We start from the raw sequence: 24962 nt of genomic DNA on the forward strand, positions 1-24962 counted from the left end.
GAAAAAATGATATTGTTATTTTAATATTTCATAAATATTTCAGACTAACAATATCAGTGAAAAAATCAGAGAAAAATCTGTAGGTATTACAGGATTATTACTGTTCCCATGATTCAATTAATGTAGTCTAAATAATATAGCACACTATTGAAGTATAATAACTATTGAAGTAAAAACTAAATATCTAATAAAATAAATTAATTTTGGATAAAAAGTAATGGAAGGAACCATACCACTGCTGGGTTTATATTCCAAAGAGATAATAAAGAAAAAGACTTGTACAAAAATATTTATAGCTGTGCTCTTGGTGGTGGCAAAAAATTGGAAAATGAAAGGATCCCCTTTGATTGGCGAATGGCTGAACAAATTGTGGTATCTGTTGGTGATATAGAATACTATTGTGCTAAAAGGAATAATGAACTGAAGGAATTCCATGTGAACTGGAACAACCTCTAGGAACTGATGCAGAAGGGGAAGAACCAGGAGAACATTGTACATAGAGACTTATATACTGTGGCATAATTGAATATAATGGACTTCTCTACTAGTAGCAATGCAATGAACCAGGACAATTCTGAGAGACTTGGGAGAAAGAACACTATCCACATCCAGAGAAAGAACTGTGGGAATAGAAACCCAGAAGAAAAACAACTGCTCAATCACATGTGTTGATGGGGATATGATAGGGGATACAGACTAAATGATCACCCTAGTGCAAATATTAATTATATAGAAATAGGCCTTTATCAATGACACATGTAAAATGCAATGGAATTATTTGTTGGCTATAGGAGGGGAGTGAGAAGGGAGGAGGGAAAGAACATGAATCATGTAACCATGGAAAAATATTCTAAATTAATTAAATTAATAAACTTAATTTTTAAAAAAAGTAATGGAAGGGGGCAGCAAGATGGCTCAGTAGATTAAAAGTCAGACCTAGAATTTCTGGGGTTCAAATATGGCCTCAGATACTTCCTAGCTATGTAGCCCTGAGTAAGTCACTTAACTCCTATTGCACAGCCCTTACCATTTTTTCTACCTTGGAAGCAATGCACAGTATTGATTTTAAGATCAAAGTTAAAGGTTAAAAAAAAAAGTATTGGCCATTGGTTTTATTTCTAATGAGAAAATAATTTAATTTTTCAGAAGCAAGATGGTATTAATATTCTCCAGGTAGCAGTAGATTAAAGGGTATGAAAATATTTATGTACAAGATAGATATAAATATTGAAAAATAGAAGAAAAAATAATGAAAATTAAACTTAAGAAAGTGATAGTATCTTTAGAAAAGAAACTAGCCTGGCAAATGGAAATCTGATTGGAAATTTGGCCTAAGTTTATGGTGACCTACATTAACAAATGAACTGAAGAAACAAACTGAAGATACAACTCCACATTTCCTTCTTGGCAAAAAAACAAGAATATAACCTAGTTTAGTTTCTACACTGCCAAATAGAGAGAAAAAATTCATTAATTCAGCTTTCATTGAATTTAAGTCTTTGTCATTTCCTTTAGTGCTATAATGTATTTTCAGAACTTAGGCTGCTGGTAGAAATAAACAGTGCCTGTTCACTCCTTTATATATTTACTACATATTTTCCATGGGATAAAGAATCAACAAAGCTCTTCCGGGAAGATTCCACTAAAACGAAAGGTAATTATTAGCTGGATATGTACTTTTTGGGCAAAAGTATCCTTTTCCTAGTAGATAGCTTATTACATATCAAGAAAAATTTTTTCAACTACTTATATTTTTAATTATTTGCATAATTTTTACTTGAATGATAAATAGCATGAAATGTTTATTAAGTAAAAATGCATTTTTAAGTTAATAAATCAATAAATATTTCTTAAATGCCTACTATGTACTAAGCACTCTGAAAAGCATTGGGGAATAAAAAGAAAGACAAAAGATAGATCTTGCTCTCAAGAGAGTTATGGTCTAATAGGAGAAAAAACATGCAAATAATTATGTAAAATAAAATATCTACAAGGGAAATTGGAGATAATCATAGAAGAAAAGCATTAGCATCAAAGAAGAGTTTGAAAGGCTTCTTGTAAAAAATAGGATTTTAGCTGGAACGTAAATGAAGGCTGAAGTTAAAAATAAGGAAAGGGAGAATTTCAGACATGAAGGACAACCAGTAAAGAAGCCTGGAGCTGAGAGATGGATTATTTTCTGCAAGAAACAAGTCTAATGTCATTGGCTTATATAGTACACTGGGGATGTGGGGCATGGGAGTGGGGGTAGTAAAAAGTCTAGAGGTAGATTGTGGAGAACTTTGAATGCCAAATGGATGATTTTAAAATAAGCTTATTTTGTGGAAGATAAAGATTTCTTTGGAATAAGGTTGAATTGAGAAACATGTATTTCTACCTAAACAAAGCATGTTGACCCCATCTCTTCAAGGAAAACATCTCATTCTCTACATACAATGAAGTAATAAAACGGCAATAAAATCTAGACACAAGCAATTATATTTTTAAAAGAGGACAGGGAAAAGGGAAGAATGGGAAATGATATCAGGATATATCTTCCTTGACTAATAAAAATGGCATGAAAAAGTAGTATAGGTGAGATGTTCTCTTAATAATTTTAAGCTAGCAAGATAATTGTTTAATAAAGAAATTGAGGCCTTGGTGTAGAGCTCATTCTTGAAATAGCTAAGCATCAGGCCTCAGTTCAGTAGCCCATGCTATTTCACTCAGCTATTATGGTATGATGAAAAAGCAAAAACCTTAGTCTCTGCCACATGGACTGGGCTAATTTCCCCCCAGCTTTTCCTAAGGTCCTACCTCACAAAGGCTAACCTTAAGAAGTATAATAACTAGTGGTTAAGAAAACTAAGAGTCCCTTTGATATAGGCAGTTTCCTGTGGCCCATAACAAGAAGAGTAGGATTGATGCATAAGCAAGACCACCATGCATCTGGTTTCAATCCTCAACTTAAACCTTGGACTGGATATGAGAAGATCTGGACTACAACATAATTTATAATTTGAGACAATGTTTGCTTGGTCTGGATGCTATAAACCTTCTGCCAAATCCTAAGCTTTTATTTTTTTTAAACAAATTTCATGAGACAAAGACACTTTCCAAGTTAGAAAGGGGGAATGAGTTGATTAGATGCAAAAATATATAGTGGAAAAATAAACAAAGGCCCAAAGAGGGCTAAATTAAATGATGGAGAGGGTTTGAGAATTTACCTAGTCCAAACTCTTATTTTGGATGAGGAAACAGGTTCAGAGAGATTAAATGATTCATGGTCATATAGCTGCTAAACGTCTGAAATATGATTCTACAAACTATCCACTACATCACTAGTACCACCATGATAGATAACATTGGTTTTCCTCTGCTCTTTTGGCAAATTGGGTAGCAACCCCCCAGTATTCAGGGCTCAATGCATTCAAGGTCTATCCACAACACATTGACCTTCTGTCTGGATCAGTCACCAAGTTCACTGAAGCTGAAAGGATATTGAACATTTTCTCCTAAACAAAATCCTCTGAATAGAAAACCCTTGACCTAATGACTTAAAATCAACTATGCTGATAATTTATATTTCAAAACATTTTAGAATATCTTTTCAACCAACCTGGTATAGATTATTAGAAGGTATATAATTTTAAAAGAAAAAAAATGATATCTTAAGTGGTTAAAGCATATTTTATGTGGGAATACCTTTTAGGGGGAATACTATATTTTAATTTAGCAATACAGATAAATTTCTTTTTCATAGACATTATTTTTGTGCTTTGTAAAAACTCTGATTATCTATAATAGATTCAATATTACCAATCCTGGGATAGTAATAGAACATTAAGCAAATTGTTCTATAAAGGAAAAGAAATTCTACATATGGAGGGGTAAGTGAAGGTATTTATATCAGGGACACTATATGGAAAGAGTAAAAATGATAAATTTGGGGATGACTGCCAAAGCTAAGAGAACAGATGGGTGAAACACTTCATGTGCAGTGCTTGCTTGCAAAAATGAATGCATGATATTAATTATATAAGCCATCAATAAATTTATAACAATGACTAATTCAAGCTGACAAAAGCACCTTGTTATTTTTTCATACAAATACAAATCAAGAAAATGTGTATTAATATCTCTTTTTCCAAATCCGAAAGAAACTTGACTAATTGTCCAAACCCTGGAACCAAAGAACCATATTCCTGAAGGTACTGTGATGGGCACCAGGGTCCCCTAGTACACCAAAATATTACATGAGGAATTCACTTTGTAGGGCTGAAAGTTGAACAAACATAGGATCCTCTATCTCTAAGCTTTGGTTACACTAGCCTTAAGATGAGGGTCTGAGCATGAAGGGATACCTCTTGATTACATATCAAACATACTAGTTTTCTCCAGATAACTTATCCACCTTTATGATCCCTACATCTCAAATATCCCTTATGATCTCAAATATCCCCAGGTTTCCCTAGATGAGTAACTTACCCATCTTTATGATCAGGATGTCATAAATGATGTATGTTTATGTTTAAGCCCCCAGACCCAAAGGCACCTATTCTGTTATCTATTCTCCCCTGATTACACCCCCTATTTTTTCCCATTGTTCATCTCCCTCCCTCTCTTTCCTTTCCAAGTCATGTAGAGCTCATCCCTTTAGGATACAAAAATCCTGAACTTTTCTTTGTTCAGGGAGGCAGTTGGTCCTGCAGGCTGCCTCCTGCCCATTCAACCTAAATAAATCTCTCTATCTTTAAAGGGTTTCCACTGGAATCTGTCATTCTTGAAAGGTCACCCTCCCTGGACCAAGGGTTAATCTCCAGCCTCCCACAACAGTATCTTGAAGATCATTAAGTTCAACTCTCTTTAAAGCTGAGGGAGCTATGGTCTCAAAAGGATAAGTGATTGGTCCCAGGTCATAGAGCTCAGGGACCCTAAAACAAGGAATTTAATACTATTTGGAAAAAATAAGTATTAAGGAGTACTAAAACCTTTAGCAAACTATAAGGCCGGTCTTCATCTTAGTCCTTTAATTTCCTTAAGTGCCATTCAATGTAAAAATAAGATTTGTTTTAAAGAAAATTGCTTTATAACAAAAATTCACAGGCTATATCTACTTCACAATGCAAATGATATATATCTACAAACATCTTATCTAAAATAAATGTATTTCCTTGTTACCTGCTATGATTGGTACAGTGTTTCCAACGATTCTACCTTGTAGGCTAGCTTTCCTTGGGGTCCTAATCCAAACGAGTTAGGGTGGTTCTTTTCCTTAAAAGATATTTAAACTATCCTTGAGCTTGATTGGCTAAAGAAACATGGGGAATTGATGTGACTTTCTAGTCACCAGGGTACAAAAGTCCTTAAAGAGCTCTAGTTTCCTTTTTGAGGTTTCTAAGGACCAACAGTATGACTAACAACCAGAAACCTATACTGAGCTGAATCAACATGATGTCCTCACTGAATATCAGTATCTCCTTCTCTTGCTGCCTAAGCAAGCCTCCTTTTATTAACTTTTAGATTATTTAGTAAAGTTTCATTTCACTCCTATATAGTACTAAAATGGCTGGTCAGTCCTGGCCCAAAAATAAATGTCTTGAAGCTAATCAAAAGAAAGGGACCATCAAAGTCATGTTGGTTCATTTTCTTCCCTACTTTTTCCACAACTCAATGACTGTATTTTCATTAAACACAAAATAAAGTACCTTTAGTATTTCTTCAATGAAACAAATATGTGAAACAGGGTCTCTCTTCTTGGCTAATACTTTTTGCAAATGTTGAACCTGAAAAAGAGAAGAATATCATCAGCAGTCACTTTTTTTCATGAAATTCAAAGAACATGAAACTTATACTGTATACCTGTCCACATGCAGCACAAATTTGATCCATCAATTTCTCCATATTTGTCCAGAGAGTAGCACGGAAGGCAGCAGTGTTCCCTGGAGTTGGCATAGTGGCTCGTCCAGGACCTCCAATAAATACATAAAAAGGATTCATTGCAAGAAAATATATTTTTTTTGGCAGTATTAAAGTAGTAGACTATTAACCAAAGCATAGATACTTCAAAAATTCAAAAATTTCTGATTTCACTAGAAGGGGTCCTATTGGGCATTATTGTTGAAAATGAATGACTTTGGCCTCTATAGACATAGCCTTTGGGAAATTAGGGTTATCACTATAATGAGGTATAGAATTAGGTCATTATGTAAAATGAGAAAGTATAAACCATTTGTTTAGACAGATCAAAGATTCAGGTTAGAATGCAATGAGATACTTGTGGACCATGAAATAAAATTAAAACAGCATTAATAATGAAAAGGCTTAAAAACATAATTCCCAATTAAATTCAAATAAAACATGAATCCCCTCTGCTTCTTCATTCACCACAACAATTCATAATGTTAGGTGAGAAAGGTAACCCCTCTGGGGCAATTTGAATTCTACAAAAAAATTCACAGTACCAATTCTCTACAGGCTTGTGGGTCTTTTATATCTCAAAGGACAAGGAAGTAAAAAAGAATGATTCAAGCCTGAGTCTCTTTTTTTCCTAGCCAGGCAAAGAAAGTCACAAGAATGATCTGACCAAGAACAGTACTTGGATTATTAGGTTCTTAACACAGACAACAGTCTCCAGTATCTACCATGGTTTTGGGTAAATCTCTATCAAGGTAAGTAAAAAACAATTGCTTTTTGCCTGTCCAAGGTTGGAGCTAATACTAAGCCTTAACCCATACTGACAACCAGAGTACCCTATCAGGGAATAGTAACAAAATGTGGCTCCTTCAGAGGTCTGTAATGAAGGGACTCCATTTTTATCTATGAGGGGTGAAGAAAGAATCCTTTTTACTTCATCTAAGGACTTAAGAGTAATACCAAAAGAGTAAAATGATCACCCTTTTCACCCTCTGGAGGACCAGAATAATTAGTGGAATATAAGGAAGCAGTATGGTTAAGTTTCCTCTACAACTACTCCAAATAACATCTTAGAAAAGGACCAGACTGAAGGGAAATCAAAGGAAATAAAAAATCTCATTTTCCATTCTATATAATGAATTTGGTCCATAGGTAAGAAATTGTGGTAGTAGCCATAGAATGGTTGGATTAGCAGCATAATCTCTCTGGTCCCATGCAAGATCCCCTGGACTCAGACCAGGGTTATACCTTCATAAATCATTACAGTGCACACTGGGCTAGACTAGCAGTGAATTTACTCTGACTACAAGATGAAACTGTGGACTTAGACCATCGGCTCACACCATGGGTAGGCAAACACTGCTATTACTCCTTTTAGGGAGAATCAACTAATGAATGAGTAAATAAGTTATGTAACAGAATATTATTATGTGGAAAGAAGAAATGAATATGATATTCTTAGCACAATACCTCACATATGCTAGGTGTTTAATAAATGCCTTACTGACTGACTTTTACACACCCACAAGTGGGTTTGTTCTATGGCACAACTATAGAACACAACCTGGCCTCAGTAAATGTTGATAGCTTTCTTTATTACATGCTATCAGATTCTGTTTGTGGGAGTTATTTTTAGTTTAGTTTTGATATTATTTTTGCTTTAAAGGAATCCCATCTCTATTCAAGTTTATAATACTACTCTGTCCTTCTCCAATGCAATGATTAAAACCTGTACTATCATTATTTATTGCTCATACAGAGGCTGATTGAAATCTTCTGAGTTACATGACAAGAAGAAGTTATTATCACCTAGGACAGTGATGGTGAACCTCTAGAGGGCTGGGTGATGTGAGAAATGTCCTCAAGCACATGTGGAGAGGGGGAGGCGAGGGGAACTGCCAGGCCCCTCATCCTTCTGGGTTTCTAGTAACAGACTCTGTCCTGAGGCGAAGGCAGGAGTGTCCACAGAGGAGGCTCTGAGGGTTCCCTCTGCCATAGGTTTGCTACCAGGACCCTAGGAGATCAAGGATGTCTCCATTGTCCATCTCTATAAAGGAAAAGGAGATAGGCTTTCCTGTGACAATCACAGAGGGACTCTCTTAGTCATTGTTGGCAAGATTGTCAGAGACCTCCTTAATTTGCTGATCCTTAACACAGAAGATGGTCATCTACCTGAGAGCCATTGAAGCTTTAGAAAGGATGGAAGAATGGGTGACAGTATTTGCTGCTGGACTACAGTCATGTAACTTCTGCTTTCCCAAAGCTAAGAAGAAAGCGTAGTAGAGTGGGCTAACTTAAGAATCACTGGACTGCCTGAAACTCATGATCAAAAAAAGAGCCTGGACATCATAATGAAAGAAATTATTAGGGATAATTGCCCTGGAGTTTTATAAATCTTGAAATTTCTCAGAATTGTGAATGTTAAAATTTTCCACATTGAGGAATCTTCCATTGGAACAAATTCCCTACTGGAAAACAGTCCCCATTTTGATATGAGAACTCGCCAGGATCAGAAATGGGAGGACCTCTACTCCACCCGTACTTAAGACTGCTTTAGGGGAGAAAAATCCTTGCTACGGGAGGACCTCTACTCCACCCGTACTTAAGACTGCTTTAGGGGAGAAAACTCCTTGCTAAACAATGAAAGTACTTGGACCCATGCTTATAATAAGGCAAGGAGTTCTTTGAGCCATGCCTGTTTTTTTAGAATTGATACAATGAGATGCTAGGTGCCTATAAGGGTCAGGCAAGTTTTCTCTTAATGAGATTAGTTGACTCAGCTGTGTTTTCACTGGTTCAGACTTACTGAGGAGATTAGTTGACACAGCAGCATTTTTTTTCTGGTTCAGACTTACTGAGGAGATTAGTCGACTTAGCAGGAATTCAGATGGATAGTCCTTTAGAAAATGTCTACAGTGATTGGTAGATGTAAGGACTTAGGGGAGATGACATAGGAGAAAAACCCCTATATAAGAAAAAGCAGAATCTCTTGGGAAAAAAATCCTTTTGGAGGATCTCTGATGAGGATCACTTGGGAAGAATCTCTTGAGAGAGGCTCTGGAGAAGGGAAGCTCTTGGAGGACAATCTCTAAGGAGGTCTCGCTGGAGCTCCTCTGAGGGGACTCTGTCCCTCTGGAGGCTCTGGAGAGAGGCCCTTTGGAACAGTCTCTGGCTGGAAGGCTCTTTAAGGAGGACTCTGGCTGGAACTCTCTCTGGTGAAGTCAGCTGAGATGGAGCTGGCCTGGTGTCACTAGAATCCTTGCTTAGACAGACCTTGTGGTGAGTGTTAAAAGACTGACTGACTGATCTCTCTCTCTTAAGACTCAGGTCTAGGCCATGTTGGCTTAAGGCCCTTCATACTTATTTCCTTTTTCTCTCTTTCACTCTTTTCTTTAATTCCACATTTGTATTAATTAAAATCTCTATAAAACCCAGTTGACTTGGGTATTTGAATAATTGGGAATATTTCCCTGGCGACCACCTTATATTTGATTTAAAAACCAAGATACTGTAGTGAAACATATTTTCTGCGGTCAAATTTACTCACCCTCTCTTATATCTATAACAATTTATATCTTCCACCATTTTAACTCACTACAGTTTAAAACATCACTCTTTTAACTGTTACAGTTTAAGGCCTTCAACCATTTTAAATCTAACAGTTTTCAAACAAGCAGAGAAAAAAGGAATTAAGAGATTTCTTCTTGAGGAAATGGACCATATTTTATTCATATTTGTACCCCCTGCTGCCTATGAAAGAGCCCTAAATACTGTGATCACTAGGAGCAGCTAAATAGCATAGTGTATATATAGTGTTCCAGACCTGGATTCAGAATGATTTGGCTTCAAATTTGGCCTCAGATATTTCCTACCTCTGTGACAACGGGCAAGTCACTTAGCCCTGATTTTCTAGCCCTTGCCCCTCTTTTGCCTTAAAATTGGAACTACAACAGAAGATAAAAAAATTTTTCTTCAGTAATATTTTAAGAAATGGTTGTTAAGGTGAATGAAATTACTATTTGGACAGTTCAACTAGCTTATCAGAAGGAGAGCGAAAGAGATGTATAAAAATTCTTCTCTTCCTTTTAATTTCATGTAAAAAATAAACCATTAAGTTACTAAAGCATAAGCATCACATATATTCTTCAAAAAGACTTCTTATATATATAGACAAAAGTGAAAAATAAAATGCACCCATACCTTTTATAGCTGTTTGGGAAGACTGAGTCAAAACTTTGATGTCTAATGCATTGTTTATGTTTTCTTCTAGAGTAGCACAATACCCATCCACGACATTGGTAATAGTATCTTTCAAAGTTCCAAGATTATGGAAAACCTGAAGAGCTGTTCCCACTTGAGTTGGATTCTTTTTTAAAAAAGAAAGAAATGAAGGAAGAAAGAAAACCATTACCAATAACATCTTAATTTTTTTTTTAAACCCTTACCTTCCATCTTGGAGTCAATACTGTGTATTGGCTCCAAGGCAGAAGAGTGTTAAGGGCTGGGAAATGGGGGTCAAGTGACTTGCCCAGGGTCACACAGCTGGGAAGTGTCTGAGGCCAGATTTGAACTTAGGACCTCCCATCTCTAGGCCTGGCTTTCAATCCACTGAGCTACCCAGCTACCCCCAATATCTTAATTATTTAACTTGGAGCAGGATTTAATGTTGTCTTCATGAGTTGAAATTTTCACATTTTTAAATTATTAAAAACATTAATAAGCAAAATGTATTCAGAAGAAAAGCTCTCTTTTCTCTCCCACCAACCTCACCCATACGACACTAAATATATACAGGTAAAACCTTATCCATGAAAGAGGAGTTATAATGAGTAAGTCAGTCAATGAGTATTTACTAAGCACTTACCATGAGCTAGACACTGTACTAAACATGAGGGATACAAAGAAAAGGAAAAACAGTACCTACCCTCAAAGGGTTCCCATTCGAATGGGGAAGACAGCATGTAAATCCTGAACCTTTAAACACCCCTATGTAACACCCTAAGAATATTATAGGAGACTTCTAAGTATGCATTGGTGGTAGAAACTTCCATACTTAGAACTCACAATAGGGATGAAATCACAGGTACAAAATGAAAAGAAAAACCACACATTCCTACTTTAATTTTTAAATAAAATAATCAACAGAAAAATAAAAAAAAACAACAAATTCATGCCTAATAGAAAAAAAAAGTAAAAAAGGATTAAAAAATGAGAAGGAAGATAAAAGCAATGTGTTCAATTAAATATATAAATTTTTGAATTTTTCTTTTTTATATATAACAATATATGTAACATAACAATAATATAATATACAATTTGTTAGAAATGTGTAGTAAATTATAATAACTATGCTTATCCAAGAGGAATGCATTCTTACATTAACTATGTACAAAAATTTACTTCGTAATCTTTTTTCCTTCCTTTCCTCTCACAGCTCCCCTCTCCCCAAGAAGACAAGTAATATGAAATAGGTTGCACATATATTATCACACAATACATGTTTCCCTGTTCATCATGTGAAATAAGACACATATGGCTTACACCTGAGAAAAATTCATGAAGGAAATAAAGTGAAAAATGGCATGTTTCAATATACATTTAGAGTCTGTCTGCTCCTTATATGGTGGTAGATATCCATTTTTATCATGAGATTCTTGGAGTTTCTGGATCCTTGCCTTGTTGATAATAGTTGTCACACAAAGTTGATCATCATGTATTATTGTTGTTATGGTGTACAATGTTCTTCTTGTTATGGTCACTTCATTTAGCATCACTTTATATGTCGTTTCAAGTTTTTGTGTGATCGTCTTTTTTCATTATCTCTTCCATTAAAATTATATGCCATAATTTTTTCAGTTATTAGGCAATTAATAGAGAGACAATTTTTGGATGAATAAATCAAAGCTATAAATAACTATATGGAAAAATGTTTTAAATCATTACTGGTTAGAGAAATGCAAAACAACACAGCAATCATCTCACACATCAGATTGGCTAAAATCATAAGAAGGCAAAATGACAAATGTTAGAGGGGATGTGAAGAAATAGACACTAATATACTGTTGGTAGAACTGTGAATTAATCCAATCATTTTGGAGAGCAATTATATGCAAAGATTTACAAAACTGTGTATCCCTTTTAACCCAGTAATATGACTATTGGATTTATTTCTTAAGGTGATCAAGGAAAAATGAAAAGAAACTATATGTTCTAAAATATTTGTAATAGCTCTTTTTGTGGTGGCAAATCTATACAGTTTTTTTATATAACAGCAGTTTATAGCCTTAAGAATCTCAGGGTTAGAAAGTGTCTAAAGACATATCTATTCCAACTAGAAGAAGAATCCTCCCTCAAGATATAAAGTACTTTACAAACTCTTTGCAAAAAAAAGTATTTTTTGTGTTCCTTATTTAAACAATAAATCTTGTAAAGAAAAATTAGAATATTAATTTTAAATGCTAAAATAAGCTTTAAAAAGTTTTAATACATAAAAAAGCACAAATACTAACAAAGCACAAAATGGATTTCTTATCTACTGTCTAAAATGGAAATAAGTATCTAAACATTTTTTACAAGATCATTAAAACGAATTGTGGGCAACCATTCTTCCTAATTTTTCTCTTTTAAAGCTTGAGGGATTTCCCCCCCATTACTTAGTCCATAAGGTCTTGCCAAACTCATGATAAACAGAAAGCATAAACTACCTAGATCATTTTGTACCTACTTATTTTTCTGAGCCTCAGATTATTTATATACTCTTGTGCTACACTGCAGGTAATTTTGTTTTAAAGGAAAAGGTAGCTATTTAGGTAAACTTTCCTTAGGAAAAACATGCTAATCAACTTTATGGTTGGCACCTATTTTTGAAAACTGAGTCCTTAAAGTGTACTGTAATTTTTAGATGGAAAGCATGAGGGTTGTATCTGTCTTCCTGGAAGTGATAATAGAATTGTGACCTGCTACAAGAAATGATGAGCAGAATGATTTCAGAAAAACCTAGAAACATCTACATGAACTGATGGAGAGTGAAGTAAGCAGAACCAGAACATTGTACACAGTAAGAGCGATACTATATGATGATCAATTGTGAGAGCAATTCTCAGCCATGCAAGGATACAAGTAAATTCTGAAGAACTTATGACAGAGAATATCCACCTCCTTAGAAAGAACTAAGAGAATTTCAATGCAAATCAAATCACACCATTTTTCACTTTATTTTATTTGTGTGTGGTTTTATTTTGAAGTTTTTGTTTTATATGAGTATTCTCATATAACATGACACCAACATGGAGAATTTAAAAAAATTAATATTAAAAATTTACATGTAATTAGAAATATTTAACAAAAATATTTCTAAAATTAAAAATTATATTCTAAAGTCTACAATGTGACAATTGTTACTTCTAAAACATTTCTGTTGCTTTAAAAAGAAAGAAAACAAATGTATAATACATGTACAATAGAAAAAAATTAAATGAAATAGTTGGGAACATATGGTTGGGAAATAACTATCTGTGAATGATTTTTTAAAAGATCAAACTCGAACCATATGGATATTGTCTCAAATTCATAAGCTATTCTTGGTGATGGCACTTATTTTGATTTGTTTCTAACAGAATTTAAGTATAGTGAATACTCTTCACCCAACAAATATAATAGGAAAGGTCAGCTAGGTGGCACAGTGGATAAAATGCTAAACCTGGAGTTGGCAGGATGTGAGTTCAAGTCTGGCTTCAGATAATTCCTACTTGTGTGACTCTGGGCAAGCCACTTAAACCTGTCTGCCTAGTCCTTGCCCTTCTGTCTTAGAATTGTTACTAAGACAGAAAGGATTAAAAGAAAAAGATAAATTCAAGCTCCTTTTTCAGTTACAACTTTGAGTTCTAATAGACTTATTGTTGAATGCTATATCTGGAAGCAAAACAACAAATTTCTTTGAAAGCTCAAAGCCTTATTTAACAATTTCCTAGGACTCTTTCATCTCAAAAAACAAAAATTTATACTTATTAAATTCTTAAGTTTCTCAGAATTAATCTCAAATATAACTTGAATCTCTAATAAATGTTTTCTGTAATTTTAGTCAAGTGATATTTTTCTTCTTTCCATTGGTAAAGCTTTTATTTAATCAGTATTTAAAACGTAAAGTCATTTCACTTAATGGTGTCTATTCTAATAAACTACACAAGTTCTACTCAGAAGTTTCATCATTGTTTAGTGGTGGTAGTGGTTTCTTAAAAGCTCTAAGTTATACAAAGCTGCAAAGGCTTTCAGTATGTCCTTAGCAACAGACTGTATGCTTTGCAGTGATCCTTATATCGAATATAGAAAGATTCACTGCCAGCAAATTGGACACTAAATGGTGAATATTTGGATTATGGTAATCCCTTACTGTAAATGTGCCTGTAATTGCTAAGAATAATTCAATAAACCAATAAACATTAGATTACCAATGAACATTAATTTGCCTGTTGGTATCCTACATATGAGATCATTGCCCTATTTTCAATGTTTTTAAGTGCATAAAATAAAATATATATGATTACAAAAGAAACCAATTATACTGAAATACAGTTATCAAAATAGAATTTTTAAGTGGGAGGGGAGGGAAGAGGAGGGAAGGGAAGAGGAGGGAAGGGAAGAGAAGGGGAGGGGAGGGCAGGGGAGGGAAGGGAAGGAAAGGGAAGAAAAGGGAAGGGAAGGGAGAAAGGGAGAAAGGGAGAAAGAGAGAGAGAAAGAGAGAAAGAAAGAGAGAAAGAAAAAAGAAAAAAGAAAGAAAGCAAAGGAAGGAAGAAAAATAGAAAGAAGGAAGAAAAACAGAAAGGAAGGAAGAAAAACAGAAAGAAGGAAAGAAGGAAAGAAAGAAAGAAAGAAAGAAAGAAAGAAAGAAAGAAAGAAAGAAAGAAAGAAAGAAAGAAAGAAAGAAAGAAAGAAAGAAAGAAAGAAAGAAAGAAAGAAAGAAAGAAAGAAAGAAAAGGTAGGAGGAAAAATAGAAAGAAAGAAGGAAGAAAAACAGAAAGGAAGGAAGAAAAACAGAAAGAAAGAAAAACAGAAAGAAAAGGGGAAAAAAGGAGTATTTACTAAGCAAATGAAGTTTATGAGCTCCATTAGTGGAAACTTCTCCATTCACACCAATATCACAGATTTTTGAAGTATAAGCAAAAAAAAAAAAATCTAAAAAACTAGGACTATCCCAAGGTCGAACAAGATGTCTAAGAAGATGCTGTTTTCCATCAATTCAGATCTTAAAACAAAGACCAATAATCATTTTTGAATGAAATTGCTCTTCAGGTACAGTATGTTGGATTACATCATCTCTAATATCCTTTGAAATTTTGAACTCTAAGAATCTATGATTGCTGGTTAAAGCTTTCCTTACAACTTATTTTTGAGTCCCAAATTCCTTACCTGTAAAAATGAGGGCAATGGATTAAATTATACTAAGCACAACTTCCAACTCTAAGATTCTATGCTTATATGTCTGATTATAAAGAAATTATAGACTTTACCTATGTTTCTAGAAGTATTTGGCATATATTTGGTATAAAATCATTTAGCTATGCATTAAATGAATAATTATACCACTACTGCAAAGGTAGCATCTGTCTATAAACTTTATTTCTCAGATTAATTTGTTCTCCAAACACCATAGAGCAAAAAAAAAAACAAAAAAACTAATGGATTTATAATTAAAAGTCCTGGGTTAAAAAAACATCTATCCAAAAAATGATTTTTGATGATTTTGATTTTGAGACACAATACTCTTGAAATGCTGACCTTCAAATTAATACTTCTACTCAAAATGGATGATTGATAACCTGAATATAAAGATTATATCATGAAAATTTAGGAGAAATTTTCAGGTAATTTTCACACTTGTGGCTAGGAGAAAATATTAATTTCAATCAGTCAAACTTATTCAATGATCTGATTCAATTTAGAGTATTGATCAATCAATGAATTAACCAATAAACATGTATTAAGCACTAAATGCCAAAAATTTTGCAAAGCACTGAGATTACAAAATAAAAGAAGAAATGGTTCCTGTCCACTAATAGTTTATATTCTAATAGGAGAAACAAATAAATGAAATACAAAATGAATACAGGGTAGTTTTGGGAAGGAGTCCAGGAGCAAACTGGGAGGCAGTGGGAGTTAGGAAAGGCTTTAAGTAGATGTTGATGATGATAATGGTGCTAGTGATGATGGAATTAGTGGTGATGATGAAGTAGACACTCATACATTACTTTTGTTTTCCAAAGTGCTTTATATATATATTAACTGATTTTATCTTCTTGGTCACCCTATGATATTGTTACCTACTATCATCCCCATTTTCCAGATTAGGAATGAGGCAGAAGTAAAGTGACTTGTAGAGGATAACATAGTTAGTAAGTATCTGAAGCAAAGTTTGAACTCAAGTCTTCCTGACTCCAAGTCTAAAACCCTAAGGTTTTAGGTTTAAAACACAGAGGTGCCTGAAGGTAGTGCTTTTAACCTAAAATATTTTGAAGAAATGATTATGATACAAAGACAAAAGATGTGACTAGAAATAAGATTTTAAAAACCTTAGAAATTCTAGCTCATGTTTCTATGACTATTGACCATGCAAATCACTTAATTGCTCTACTTTATGTTAAGTGAAATTTCAATTTAATATAAATGTGAATTGGAGTATATAATAATATAGTACACAAATAATTATTGGGTATATGATCATTTTAATATAACTTCAATAGTCATGTTTCTAACTTTAATAATATTAGATTATAAAGCTAAAGCAAAAATATCTATGGTAGCCAATTGTCTTTTCTCACTCCTCCCCTTATTTTTCAATCTTTCTAAAACAATGCTTTAAAGAAAAAGAATAGAGAAAAAAGTCAGTGATGGAAAGTAAAGAAGCATAGGTTCCTATGAGCTTCAAAATGTTTGCCAAAATACTTTGTAACGATGTCAGCAAAGCAACAGATGGCAGGGAGCTAATGGAAAAGAGATATATCTGAAACTGAGGGAAGGAATATTATGAGACTATCAACAATATTATGGAGCTTACCAAGCTTAAGGCTACCATTTGACAACCATTAAAATAAATTCACTTTTGGAGTCATAAAGATAGCTTTATATCAAAACTATAAAAGGGTTTTTAGGAGGTTTATGTAATTCAGTTTAGAGACGGAGAAACAGGTTTTATATAAAAAAATACATAAAATCATGTAAATGTTCATAAAAGGTGAAAATGATGAAATCCAGTGCAAATTAAGCCACTTTATGTACAAGACAACTAAAACAATACTTACAAAAAGGAAGAGATACTATTCACTCCCAAAGAAATTTTATTAAAAAACTATTTTTTTACTTAATATTATATAAAAAGAAAAAGGCAAATGCTAATACAGAAGGCTATAAAGACAAACTTTTCTATTTTAAATTATGGGAGCTGTTCTGATTTGATGCTATTGCTCAAGCAATCACTAAGCATTTATTAAATACCTACGATATGCTAGGTGTGAGGAATATAAAAACAAAAAAGGAAACATCCATGATTCCCAAAATGCGTATATCTTTTCCAGGAAAATAGTATGCATGGATATTACTACAAAATAGACACAATGTTTTTATTTTAGATAGGGAAGGGGAGGAAACATTAACTGTTGGAAAAATTGGGAAATGTTTCATATAAAGGACAAGGTGGTTTTTGAGCTGAGGTTTAATAAAAATCTATATATTATGTTTTGAAATCTGTACCTTATATGGAAAAAGAATGACCTTTGGGTCAAGAAGATCTGGATCTACGCCTAGCCTCCGACAAAAACTGGAAGTGTGAATTAAGTAAGGCAAGTCATAAAGACTCTCAAACAAATCTCTATAAAATGCAGAACAGTGGCAGTTCAGCATTTAGTAGAAGACTTTCTTTTCCAAGAATTCCCTACCAATAGAAATCAGAGCTCTAAATTTAAATCTGCTCGCTCCCCCAATCTCTAACTACTACCACCACAAAAAAAGGAAAGAAACGCATGAATTATTGATTTTATCCATCAAAGTCATTCACTGACTAGAATTATTTTTATGAATATTTTTAAAAACAAATAATTCACCAATGAATATATTATAGGACTCCAAAATTCCCTCAAATGCTAATCATTACATCATTCTAAACATTGTCAAAATGTTTTTAAAAGTTATAATACAAAAGAATAATAGAACTAAAAGGATCCTAAGAGATTAACTAAAAAACTCCCTCATTGTATAGTGGAAGAAATAGAAACTAGGAAAGGTCAAGTGATTTACCCAAGGCTGTATGGCTACTTAAGTACTATAAATGAATAGGAGGAATAGAGTTGTCTGGAGTGTTTGGGGAAATTGTATAGTTCTTTAAATAATTCTAAGCTGCTCCTGTGAACAAACATCATTGGGGGTGGGGGGTCATTTTTTAGACACAAATGTCCTGGTTATGGGAGCAAATCTTGAAAAACTGTGATAATCTCTGAAGAATCAAAGTTATAGGTGACAAACACTATATTGAATGAGAAATGAGTAAAGGAAATCGTCTAGGAAATAGGGACTTGCAAATGAAAGAGGCTGATTGTGTAGCAAGAACAAGGGATTACCAATGGCAAACCAAATGCCAAACTGCTATCCAAAGATTGTACAAAAGACAGAAAAATGTGAATGTACATTGATATTGAGTGGATACGCTGTAAGAACTATTATAGAATATGAGCAAGGAATGCCCAGGATGAGAGGTTACAGATGATTTATGAACTTCACTTATGAAGAGAATAACAGCAAAAAAGATCACAAATCTTCTCACTCAAATACTAAAGAAGCTAAAAACTGAAAAAAAAAAAAAAACCCACATACCCAACTACGAAAATGTGCCATCTTATATGTATAAGGAGGCATTTTCTCTTAGGATCCCATTTTACATAAAGTAGTTTTCTAAATTCAGTAGCTTTTTACAAACAACAGATATACTGTATACCAAAATATTTAAAATCACCTCATACTTCAGCAATATCAATGTCAGTTACTATGGCCTGTCTGACATCAAGAACTCTATGGAGATAGTTATTCTTGAACAGATTAAATGACACCAGAAAAACAGAGAGTCAGATCTTCAACCTGATTTAAAAGCAAGAATTATATTAACTCCCTTGCTAATGATTCATAGCTTACCAGGAAGATTTTTGATTCAGTAACATGCAGTCCACTAATGCTTGATATGTATTTCTCAGCTCACCTAATCTGATTATTTCTGAACCTGTTAACAATCAACAGTCAACAGTGCATAACACAAATGGAATTAAGAGACTGAAAAGAGCATTTAACAGCACAGTATGATCTTATCAACCAACATTCAACTTTAGTCTTTATTTGAGAGCAAGTTAAAAGTAGGATGGTACTTACTGGAGTAAGTGGTGGGGGTAGGAAAAGGAGAAAGGTGCATCAGAGGGACAAAAGAAGAGTTCAAGAAAATTAGAAAGTAAATGAGAGGGCTAAGTGAAAGACATATAGAAGCAGGGACAAAAGAACAATAGTTGGTAGAGAAGAAAAAGGCAGTAATAGAGAATAGAGAAATACTGAAAAAGGAAGAGGGTGGAGTGGAAGGGCACTAAGAAAGACAAATAAAAAAGAAGATAAAGGAATTCAGTGTAAATTAAGATTTCATTACAAACTAAATCTGAAAAAAAATGTTTTTCAACATAAGTCTCAACAGCTTTATGTATTAAATGAAAACTGTCTTCCTTGGCTTCCTTAAAGTCCTAACTCCCACCTTCTACAGAAAGCCTTTCCCAACTGACCTTAATTCTAGGACCTTCTCCCTTTAAATTATTTTCCATTTTTCCTGTGTATTATTCATTTGTACATAATTGGTTGCCATTTCCCATGTTACATTGTCAACCACTTGGGGGCTTCACAGATAAGGATGGTCTTTTGCCTTTTTTTGGTATCCCCAACCCTTAGTTCAGTGTCAGCACATTGCAGGCACTTAATAATATTTATTGACTGATAGCAAGAGATGAAATACCAGTAATAATCAGTTATTAGGGAATAATATATGGACTAATATTTCAAGCCTCCTAAAAACTGTGTTCATTAATGAACTAATATGCTAAATAATCAGCCAATAGCTTATCTTTCCAAATGTATTTCTAATTATTTCCCTACTCTGATTAGAAAGTGAATTCCTAGAAGGTAGAAGCTGTTTTTGCCTTTCTTTATAATTCTAGTCCATAGTACTTGTCACAATAAGTAGAATGTCTAGAGCTTATTGGGGAAAAAAGTTACCATTTAGCCTCAAATATAGTGTTTGCTAATTTTGTAATAATTAACATTTATTTTAATTTAATTGGTTTGGGGTCATCTTACATAATATCAACCTTATATATTAATTATAATATATAATTATATATAATAATTAATATATATTAAATTGTATGATAATGCAATTGTATGATGAGCAAAATTGTATGACACCAAAAAGAGGCAAAAGACATGCTAATTCCTTCAAATGTACACGTTTCATTTATGGTACCAAAGTCATGCTTATACCTTCAAATGACTTAAGATATATAGTAACTATACCTACCTTTCTACATATCCAGTCCTAACCTCTCTCACGACCTTCATTATCTCTTCTTCTACTGTCTATAAGACATCCTATAGATACTGGACTCATTATCTTTCCCTTGAAACTTTCCCTTCTTCCTAATCTTTCTATTACTGATAAGGGGACCATCATCTTCCCAGTCCCTCGGGTCCACCTTAAACACCAACTCTTCCTGTATATTCAATCTGTTGCCAAATCCTGTTGATTCCACCTTCACAAGATCTCTCATATTCACCCACTGATACACACTACCACTGCCCCGGTACAGATCTTTATCACCCCACACTTGGACTAGTGCAATAATCTGGTGGTTAGTTTCTCTGTCTCAATTCTCTCTCTTCTCCAATTTGTCCTTTCTTGGATATCAAAGGGATCTTCTTAAAATTCAAATCTGATCAGGTTATCCCCACTCACTTTCATTAAACTCCAGTGGCTTTCTATTATCTCCTGAATCAAATATAATAAAAAAAAATTTAAGCCCTTCACATGGTCCAATCCTACCATTTTAATCATCTTAGATCTCACTTCCCTTGTCTGAGTTAAAAATTTCACTTTAAGGAGTTTTCTTGATTTTCCCCTTAATTCTAGTGCTTTTCCTCTGAAATTATCTCTAACTTAATTCTATTATTTATCTTGTTTGTAAATAGTTGTTTGCATGTTCTTTCCCCATTAGATTGTTGTCTTTCTTTGAATCCCCAGAGCTTATAACAGTGCCTAGCACAGTGTTTTTAAAAAGCTTGTTAGTTTGACTATTTATAATAAAGATCTTTCATATCTTTTCTTCTAAAAAGTTCTAATTAAGGCAAATTAACTTCCTTCTCTCCCAGATCCCCACATTCTTTGTCAAGATTTTGTTTTCATACTATCAAAGGAAATAATACTTGGGAACAGGATACAAAATTGAACACTTAGATATGGTGTTTAAATGGATTTTTTTCCCCCTGTGGATATTTTCCTCTATGCTAATACCCTTCCATTAATTCAGACTGCAATATGCCCAATGTCTTCTCATTTTAAGCAATTCTTACTAATGTATTTCCAGAAATTGTGTTAAATGAAACTATTCAAGATGCCTTCCTTGGATCTTTTAATGTTGCACAGACAGCAGTCCATCTAGTAATCTAAACTGTCCGTATGTGATTGGCCTACTTCCTATTCCAAGTATATACAACTTTGATGGCATCTTTTACCTCACAGGTCCTGGAAAAATCAACTATGTAATTAGGATTTTTTCTTTCATTGCCTTTTGAATCTCCTACGATTTTAATTATTTTGAGTTAGTGGTGTTCCAAAAACCACAACCAGACGGCATCACCAGAAGAATATTAATGGTAATGAAATGGGCAGCAGCAGTGAATATTTTAGAATCATTAAAAAGGTTCTTTGCAATTTCCCAAATTACAAAGCTCACTCTCCTCATTATCCTCTATCATGGGCTCAACTAGATTCCCACATGTATGCAGTAGTTGGTCAAAAAATATATATAATAATCCAGACATATCCATATTTGGGTTTATTCATGGCCACTACCTTATCTTCATACAGTAAACCAAGCACTCAAATGTTACCATGAGCTCCTCATCCAACTATATATCATAACTTGGGTAATGTGCATTTTAATTTACTTTTGTTTTCCAATGAATAACTAGGCAAATCTTTTTGATTGAGTAATTATGAATCTCACACTTCTGGAGCCTTAAACAATCAGCACATCATCTGGGAAAAGAATATCATGAGATTTTTCTCCACAGATGGTAATTTCATCTTGTATTTTATTCTGTTCAGGACACTGCAATTATTAGACACCTCTGAAGAATAATTGCCTCCCTTTATTTTAGGGTTAGACTTGTTATAGCTAATCAATAGTTATAGCAAAGTTGTTACAGGTTAAATATTACTGATGGATGTCAATGAAGTTGCAGAGAGCTGTTTGGTAAACCAACATTCTTATTTATTTGGAGGAGAGGTAGGGATAGGAAATAGGAGGTATAAAAAGGGAGATAATAACTCTTAATCTTATACTAAATCCTAAATTCAAATTCTATACTATAATTCTAAGAAACTCTAAAATCTAAGATCTTCTTGCCTTCAAAGCAAACTTATTCTGTCTAAACTTATATTAAATTTCCCTGTCTTAACTATCTATTTGATGAACATTAAATTGATAACAAACTCCTAAAAGTAATAAATGAAATCAAACTGTCATATATAGCTATTAAATATCAATCCTCTTTACAGGGAAAAACTGACACAGCTCTTCTCTATCCAAAGTCTTCTTTTCCCTCAAGAAACTGAGCAGAAAAGCTCTTAGTAAATCAGACTCTGTCAAATTGGTATGTGTATCTCAAACTTTTAAAAGTAACTGTCTCAGAGTAAATATCAGATCTTTTTTTGTCTGAAAGAATGACCCAGCACCCTGCTCCCAAGGAAGTCAGAGAAATTGGCCAGTTTTCTCAACTAAATTTGTTCTTTTATAGTCTGCCTCTTAAAGAAATGGAGGGTAAATCTCTCTGCTCTGATTCTTAAAGAGACAGAATAATATTAACAAAAAAACTTCTTAGACATACAACTTCTGCTCTTGATGAGACAGAATGAACTTAATAAAACTCCTCATAACAGATTCAGTAGAAAAAGTAAGTAGATTCATCTATGGTCACATCATAGAATATTAAGTGATTTTGGAATGCATTCTGGAAACTTGTTAAAGAACTTTTTTATAGATGCATGTTTTTGGTAGGGTGTTTTTCTAAAATCCAAGAAGATAAGACATAGCAGGATTTGGTATTTTCTGTGCTCATCTGTTGGTCCACCAAGAGGATGTGGTTCACTTTAGAAAATTATCTGAGAAAGCTTGTGGTTCTCTTTTTCTTGTTCTCCTTGATGAATATATACATAATCTCTTTAATTTATTAAAGAGATTAGTAAATAATACTGATAACTTTTAAAAATCATTTTAAGGTATTAATACAAACTTCTGATTGATACAGAGAGCCTCTAAAATTGTCTCAGTAAAACATATTCTTTTCTAACTGCTTGATTTTATTTTATTCAGTGTGGTGACCACATCCACAAAAACTAAGGCAGTAGGATATAAATAAAGTCATCTCACTATCACCTCTGATAAGAACATATCTTTACAAAAAAAGCTGTCAGATCTCTTCTCCATGTCAATTTATCAACCTTATTACAGTTTTACTTAAGAACATTCCTGCTGAGATCTGGCTGAGTTGCATCTTGTGCCAAACTCTCTGTATGCTTCTTTTTTCTTTTAAAATGCTTTACTGACACTCCTTCCTTTTTTCATAACATCATTACTTTTCAACCACTCCCAACCCCCTGATTTTTCAAAGACATTCCTCTCTTGTAAAAATTATACTCTCCAGCAAAACAAATCTCTACACTGCCTACAGCTGAAAACATATTCATTATTCTGCACCTTCAGCCAATCTCTTCTCTGCTAAAACAGAGACTATGTTTCACCATCAGTTGTCTGAGGCTATAACTGGCCACTGCATATGACCTCAATTCTCAAGTCGTTCACTGCTTGTCTCCTTTATATTCTTGTGATCATCATAAAAGTTGTTCTTGTTCTGATTCTTTCTTCCTTAGCTCATACAAATCTTCCCAAGTTTCTTATTCATTATATTCATAATTTTTTGGAATGCAATAAAATTCTATTTATATGTTATAATGTTCAAACAATCTCCACTTGATTGGCATGTACTTTCCTTCTGGTTCTCTATAGATTGCTTTTCCATCAATTGTTTTGTTTTTCCTATTTGGACAAGACAATATTGCTCATAACTCTGAATTATTGTCCTTCATATTTTTGAAATGAACATGTATTCTAAACCAGTGTTGCCCTTGATTTCCATTTACTATAAAAGAAAGATCAGGTATTTATTGGATAAGATTGTTTCTGACATATTGAGATCTCTTTGTAATATCCATTTTTGCACTGTGTGAAGTAAAATATCTCCATCCTATGGCACCTCAGTGGTGGGACATAGGAGTCACAGAGTTGCTTATCATGTCTGACAATCTGATGGCCTGGTTTAACTGTCAACATGGAAGCTAGATGGTATGACCTTTGAAAGCCACTGGCCAAGGAAAAGTGAGGAGGAGCTTAGGTTTGAAAAGCCAGCACAGGAAGCAGAGTCACTCTGTTTGCTTCCGTACTTGTCTTTGGGCTGGTTTTTCCTCTGGACTCTTACCTTATCTTTTGATCTCTGGAAATCTGTGAGCTGGCTCACAGATGGGGGACTAGATCTTTACCTAGTTAGAAAGGCTATAAAACTGCTTTTATCTAGCTTTCTATTTACTAATGAAAGCTTATATGTCTAATAATAAGCCCCCAGATTCATTTTTATTTATAATAGCACTAATGTTCTCTATGGTAGGGTAATAGGCTCATTGTCATTATCCTTGTCCATTTCTCAAATTAAAGAATTGAGTTCAC

The 24962-nt window shown here is 33.8% G+C and overlaps 1 protein-coding gene across 1 annotated transcript in view; it reads right to left on the reverse strand.

Moving 5' to 3' along the window:
- The window catches only part of COG5 (component of oligomeric golgi complex 5), a 441109-nt gene that overhangs the window by 161769 nt on the left and 254378 nt on the right, over window positions 1-24962 (reverse strand). The window contains exons 8-10 of the mRNA XM_007504435.2: window positions 10096-10261; window positions 5842-5951; window positions 5688-5765 (exon numbers count right to left, since the gene is read on the reverse strand). Of these exons, the coding sequence (XP_007504497.2) occupies window positions 5688-5765; window positions 5842-5951; window positions 10096-10261 (354 nt within the window). The remainder of the gene's footprint in view (window positions 1-5687; window positions 5766-5841; window positions 5952-10095; window positions 10262-24962) is intronic.

The sequence above is a fragment of the Monodelphis domestica genome, chromosome 5 (assembly GCF_027887165.1).
Source record: "Monodelphis domestica isolate mMonDom1 chromosome 5, mMonDom1.pri, whole genome shotgun sequence".
NCBI classification, from domain to species: Eukaryota; Metazoa; Chordata; class Mammalia; order Didelphimorphia; family Didelphidae; genus Monodelphis; species Monodelphis domestica.